A 7,039-nucleotide genomic window follows, 5' to 3' on the forward strand; every position below is an offset into this window, starting at 1 on the left:
AAGCCCTTTTACAAGGGAAGGGTGGAAAACAAGGCAGGTGTTCCATGCCCTTCCCTGGCTGGGATGCTCCTTATTGCCAGCCTGTTTGGAGGCCCGCTGCAATTAAGACAAAATGATAGAGAGTCTCAAAGGAGGGGCGGTTTTGAGTCCCCGGAATGCCACCTGCTGACCTGTCCCGTGTCACGCCCTGTCTGTTTCGCCGTCGCATGCAAACACCTGGACGTAAATAGCTACAGGAATACTTGGAAGTCAAGACGGATGGAATTAGAAGAGATGGCTTAAATTGACAGTTTTGTTCAAGGGGGAAAAAAAAATACTTTTGTTCCAGCCTGGAAACCACTTCTGGACTTTGGACTTGGAAAAAAACACATGAAAGTTTGATTTTGGGCTTTAGCAATTTGATAGCTTATAGCAGGGGTCTCCAAACTTGACAGCTTGAAGACTTGTGGACTTCAACTCCCAGAATTCATCCTCCAGTCAGGTTAGCTCAGGAATTCTGGGAGTTGAAAGTCCATAAGTTGCCAAGTTTGAAGACCCTTGGCTTATAGAAATGGCTAGTTAATATGATCATGTAAAAAGTAAAAAAAAAAGTTGAGGTTTGATGTTAAGGCTTTATTCTACTGCCCCGAAGGGAGTCGGAAGTCAATTGCCTTTTTTTCTTTCTTTTTCCCTTTTTCTTTTCCTCACTTTTCTTTTCTCTTTTCTCTTCCTTGTTTTACTTTTGTAATTTCTTTGAATGTTACATTATATATATATATATATATATATATATATATATATATATATATATATATATATATATATATATATATATATATTTTTAAAAAAGGAGTATTTGGAAGTAAAGGAGGAACAGCAGTGGAAAAGCCAAGATAATCCTTCCGTCTTCAGGAATAATTATAATAATTATGCTTCATTCATAACATCAAGACGAAGGTAAAACCAGGATTTCTGTTTGTTCGTCTGAAGATAAGACATACCAGCTATATTCAGAAAATGTTGAATTAATGGGCATTTGCAGCCTTTCAGAGTTTCCGCAAAGGGTGCTCAATTCTGGATTTTATCTATAGGCGGTCCTCAAATTACGACCACTAGAGAGCCCCAGATTTCTCTTGCTAAGTGAAAGATTTGCTAAGTCAATTTTGCTCCATTTTATGACCTTTTCTTGCCACCGTTGCTAAGCGAGTCACAGCCGTTGCTCGGTTATTACCATGGTTGTTAAGTGAATCTGGTTTTCCCATCAACTTGGCTTGTCAAGAAGATTGTGAGAAAAACGGTCATAACTCACTTTTTTCAACGCCAACTTCAAACGGTCATTAGGTGAACCATTGTAAGTTGAGGACTACCTGCGTTTGTCTGTCCGTCCCTCCATCCAATTTATCCATTTTACTGCAAGATAACTCTGGGCAGGTCAAAATGTTTTTTAAAAATGGAAAAAAAAATAAAACTATAATAAATAAAATACTACAAAACTATAAAAATACAAAAGTTGGACAAACTTCCCCTTGCTAGCAGTACTGAGGGGCCAGAAAAAAGCACCTTCTCAAAGGGGCATCGTGCCAACCCTTTTGTCTGCAAAGCAGGAAGAGGGCTGGACTAGATGACCTCCAATATCCCATCCATTCTACGAATCTGTGTCCACAAAGGCTGGTTTTTCCTTCCTTCCTGAAACCAAAGCGAATTCACATGACACGCCTGCCCGGTGACCCTACTGTAGTTTTCCTAACTGATCCAAGATCGGGTTAACCCACCAACCCTCTAACTAACCCCAATGGTTTAGGGTTATGCCCCGTGTTAGGCGAAACGATGGTTGCTTGTTTTTAAACCATGGATCTCCACTGCCCAGCTGCATTTTAATTTTTCCAATCCGGTAGATGGATTTAGTTTTTGGGGTCAGGCTATCCTTGGCACCAAGACAATGAGGGTCATTGAAGAAACCATAGTTGGCTTAAACCAGGCTAAAGAGCCATTTGTAAAGAGACGTCTGGTTTTGTTTTTTTAAACAAAGATGTTGAGACTCTAGAAAAAGTGCAGAGAAGAGCAACCAGGATGATGAGGGGACTGGAGGCTAAAACATATGAAGAATGGTTACAGGAACAGGGCATGGCTAGTCTAGTGAAGAGAAGGACCAGGGGAGACATGAGAGCAGTCTTCCAATATTTGAGGGGCTGCCATAGGGAGGAGGAAGGGGTTAAGCTATTTTCCAAAGCACCTGAAGGCCAGACAAGGAATGATGGATGGAAATTGAACAAGGAGAGATTCAACCTGGAAATAAGGAGGAATTTTCTGACAGAACAATCCAGCAAATGGAACAGAAGTTTGCTTTCAGATCTTCATCCCTGGAAACTTTCAAGAAGATACTGGAGTGCCGTCTGTCAGAAACGGTGTAGGGTCTTCCCCAAACCCCCAAAACTTTAACCTTAGACTGTCTACTATTGACCTCACCCCTTTCCTAAGAGGTCTGTAAAGGGGGGGGGGCGTGCATAAGCGCACCAACGTGCCTACCGTCCCTGTCCTATTATTTCTTTTATTTTTCTTATATGCACCCATTTCATGTAATCCTAACCATGTATATCCTTATATCTATCATCTTGTAAGCGATTGTGGGGTGGTTGGACTAGATGACCCACAAGGTCCCTTCCCGCTCCGTTAATCTGTTCTTTCAATATTTCCCCCATCCACAAGAACCATTTGCGGGTTGAGACCAGATTCCCGACAACCAGGCGCAATCCCTTGGACGGCTTCGGGGCGAGCCAACGCTTAACCAAACCTGGCATTGCAGGTGGTCCAGATCTTTGAATCCCACCTGAATGGGGGGGGCGTGGGGTGTGTGGTCGCTTCAAACTCCCCTGGCACCTTAGGACCTCCGCCCGGCTGGGATGGCGTCCGATTCGCCTCCCCGAGCCCCGAATTGCAGCATCGCGAGGCGCTTCCTAGGAAGGTAGCCAACAAACCAGGTGGGTTTCGACCTTCGAGGGAGCCTTACCTGTCCGCATGCAGAGGAGGCCGGCAAGCAACGCGGCGAAGAGCGGCTTCATGGTGAGCGGCCGGCGGCGGTTGAACGGAGCGGAGGAGGAAGAGGAGGAAGAAGAAGAAGAAGAAGAAGAAGCGGCGGCGGCGCCTGCATCGCTGAGCCTTTAAAGGAGCGCGCGGCGAGGGCGGGATGAGCAGCCGGTGACACCTCCCTTTGCCCTGCGGAACGGCCGGAGACCAGCCTCTGCGGCGTCCTGCTTGATCCCTGCGCCGGAGACACAGCCGCGGGGAGAGGGGCTGAGCCGGAGGGGGTCGCGCCTCCTCACCCCTAGTCTTTCCGCCCTTCCACCTCAGCCCTCCCACTCTCCAGTCGGAGTTTCCTATCCGCCCCACGGGATTTGCCCTGGGAAACCCAAATTGGGGCACCCCGAGCTTGGCTAGCGGGAGGCAAGGTGGGAGGGGCTGGCTGACCCTCGGGCGTGGGGAGAGTGGTTGAGGGGTGTGTGTGGCATGCCTTCAACCCCAGCCTTTCCACCTTCCCAGCCCGGTTCTTCTACTCTCCGGTTGGCATCCCTTATCCAGCCAGTTGGCCAAAATTTGAAACACACACACACACACACCTTGACTAGCGAGAGGCAGGGGGCGGGGGGCTGACATCCCAGGGGTACCAAAAGTACTTTCCCCAAAGGCAGCTGGACTTCCTTGGATTTATTTTTTTGTCTTCTCCTTGAGAATGTTTTACTTCTGGTCAAGAAGTTCTGAAGAAGTTCCTTGGATGAAAAGTGAAACGTTTTCAGCATGGAATATGGCTTCCAAAGCTGACTGTGTGTGTGTATACAATGTATACACATTGTATACGTATATACAATTATTCATCCTTAATTACACCCTTAATTTTCCCTTCCTCTTTTCCTACTTTTCCGTGGTTTTTTTTCTTTGCATCTTATACTTCAATAAACTAATGAAAAAGTTTTTTTTTTAAAAAAAGAAAAAAATTATAATCCTTCCCAGGTTTGAAATCATTTTAAAAGTGTCTGGTCTGACCTCAACTTATTACTGCTTGTTTAGTAACCATTCAAAGTTATGACACACCACACACACACACACACACACACACACACACACACACAAGAATGCCCAGTTGTCTTTGGAGAAAGCATCTTTGGGGCAACCATGGCCTGAACGATGGAGAAGCTCCATAGACCTGACAGTCCAGTGGTCCTCTCTCTTCCAGTCACGACACCAGGTCAACTGTGGGGCTGTTGTAATGACGAGGCAGTCGAGTTGTTTGATCACGATCGACTGAATCATGATGAACTTTCTTGGAGTCTAGCCTTGCATGTATACACATTTTTAATTATCCTCCAACATTGGTTAACTTGGGGTACTGCTTAACTTTCGTTGCTGTTTGGCATAATAGTAATTAACACAATTAATTATCTCTAGTTAAAGTCTAACATAGGTTGACTTCCTCTCTCTAATCCTCCTTTAGATCAGTGACTTTGTTTGCCTGAGTTGTATTTGCTTGGAAACCTTCTTTACCTGAGGTTTGCCATCCGAGATTGGAACATTCCTGCAATGACAACTCTAGAATGCTCCATTCCACCCGTGGGACAGGGTCCTTCTCCCTACCTCCCATGGAGACTTTGGGGTACCAGAACTGGGAGGGGCTACAGGCTCCCTTCCTGGAAGAGGAAGCTGCTCTCCTGCCCGGATCTCCAATGGATCGTTCTGGTTCTCCTAGTTTGTGATGGAGGCTTTCTTTTCTGTCTTCTCTTCCGTGTGTTTTCCTTTCGTTCACTGCTCTTTAAAGACGATGGCCCTTTTTTATTCCCTGCTGCTGTGCATTTCCTCTCACAGGGATTACATCGCTTTGCGCCTTGCCCAGCACAATGACAGAGGTTGCTTCTCCGCATGCTGAGACCAAGTCGGCCTTCGAATCATCTCTGTCCTTGGGCAGAAAAAGGGGGTGGGAAGAGAAGCGAGGAAGGATAAGAAAACAAAAAGCCAAAAAGAGAAAGAAGTATTGACTTCCGACTCTCTCCGTTGCAATAAAATAAGGCATTAGTATCGGATCACAACTTTTTGCCTTTTCACAATAATATAAAATGGCCATTTTTTAAAAAATAAAGATCTGTCACTCTATTCGATAAACCCCAAAAGCAGGGTTTCGTTCTTCTCCACATCAACCACAAAGTTCAGAAGCGGTTTCCAAGTGGAAACAAAAGTACTTATGTTCTTTTCTTTAATCAAAGTGGTCAGTTTTGCCATTTCGGCCCACTCCGTCGGCTTCTACAATCCTCCGTCCATGGTAGGAATCCCAAAGTGCATACAATATGCCACTTTTGTGCGCACGATATAGTCTCGCTGTTTTCAACATACATAATAACAAAGCCCCATATATATTTTTTTTCTCCCGTTCTCTTTCCCGTTAGTCCCTCGCTTCTCTTTTCCCTCTGCCACGCTACGGCTTTTCAAACTGACTTTTGTATTTTGCATCTTATCATATGTTATTTACTCAATAAAAACGCTAAAACTCGAATCGTCTCCGTCGTTGAAGGCGTGCCTGTAGGAACACCCCAAACCATAAGCCGGTTTTGAAAAACCCAGGATATTTCTGTAAGCAATGGACTTTTTCCCCTTCAACTAAAAAGAACGAACTTCTGAAAGCTAGGTACTTCAAAAGGAATTCTTTATTGAAAAGAAGTGATCCCGGTACTAGTCAAAGCAGAATCTAAGATGCTTCCAGGCATACAGTAATAGATAAAGGGAGCTAGAACCCCTCCCCTTATTCTGATGTGGATTTAGTCAAACAAAGAACCAACATGTTAATTCCACACCCCACCCCTTTTCTGGGAATGTATCTTGGAACAGTTTTCCGGGGAGTATCTTCCAGAGCTGGAATTTTTATGGTTCCTTCTCCTCTTGCTATCTCTCCAAGAGGTGACAAGTTTCTAGACACCTGGCTCCAGTCCTCCAGTTGTATGTCATGTGCAAGTTATACAGAATCAATATAAGATTTACGATTACATCAGGTTACATCGAAAAGGATTACTTGCACCAACCCCCCCTGCCCCTTCTTCTTCCATTGAAGAATGGCAGATACATGGATCTGACAATTTCTTTCCCCAACTCACACTAAGGATTGCCTCTTTCCCCTTGACAACGACTTGGCTAACCAGGATAGGAAGGCAGGTTATATAGAATACAAAACGCAGAATAACAAAATTGGAACGGACCTTGGACGTCTTCTAGTCTTCTAGTCCAACCCCCTGCTCAAAGCAGGAGACCGTACACCATCCCAGATAAATGGCTGTCCAATCTTTTCTTGAAAATCTCCATCAATGGAGCACCCATAACTTAGGAAGGGAAGCCATTACACTGATTAACTGTCCTTGCTGTTGTACATTTCTCCTTCATTTTAGCTAGGTCCTCTTTATTAGTTTCCATCCATTGCTTCATGTCTGCTTTGCAATAAACGTCTGTTCTCGGTTAGTCTTCCTCAAAGCCTGTATGCCTCCCAGCAACACTTTGACTAGTGGAATTACAAGATCCTTCTCTATTCTGAAATAATGGTAACAAATTTTATTGAAGTTACGGAGTCCCATGGTTATACATTCCACTGATTAATTGTCCCAACTGTCCAGAAATTTCTACTTGGTTCTAGGTTTGCTCTCTCTCTTCTACCTCTTTTATCGAACCACTGATAAAACATAACCTATGTTGAAAAATATTCTGTTTCTTCCTTGTCTTTTATTTTTAATGTCAATCTATTCACCTTCTCCCAGTCTGGTATTTTTTAAAATCATTATCAATTGTTAATTAGACCACTCGGTGGTGCAGTGGTTAGAGTGCAGTACTGCAGGCTACTTCTGCTGACTGCCGGCTGACTGGAATTTGGCAGTTCAAATCCTACCAGGCTCAAGGTTGACTCAGCCTTCCATCCTTCCAAGGTCAGTAAAAGGAGGACCCAGATTGTTGGAGGCAATATGCTGACTCTGTAAACCTCTAAAAGAGGACTAGAAAGCACTGTGAAGTGGTATATAAGTCTCAGTTATTGCTAGGA

At 44.4% G+C, this 7,039-nt stretch overlaps 1 protein-coding gene across 1 annotated transcript in view; it reads right to left on the reverse strand.

Annotated features, from left to right (window-relative positions):
* The window catches only part of LOC113446386 (lymphocyte antigen 6E-like), a 16,830-nt gene extending 13,742 nt beyond the window's left edge, over positions 1-3,088 (reverse strand). The window contains exon 1 of the mRNA XM_026716018.2: positions 2,987-3,088. Within this exon, the coding sequence (XP_026571803.1) occupies positions 2,987-3,038 (52 nt within the window). The 5' untranslated portion in view covers positions 3,039-3,088. The remainder of the gene's footprint in view (positions 1-2,986) is intronic.
* Between the last annotated feature and the right edge of the window lie 3,951 nt (positions 3,089-7,039).

The sequence above is a fragment of the Pseudonaja textilis genome, chromosome 3 (genome assembly GCF_049901715.1).
Source record: "Pseudonaja textilis isolate UNSWEBS1 chromosome 3, rPseTex1.2, whole genome shotgun sequence".
NCBI lineage: Eukaryota > Metazoa > Chordata > Lepidosauria > Squamata > Elapidae > Pseudonaja > Pseudonaja textilis.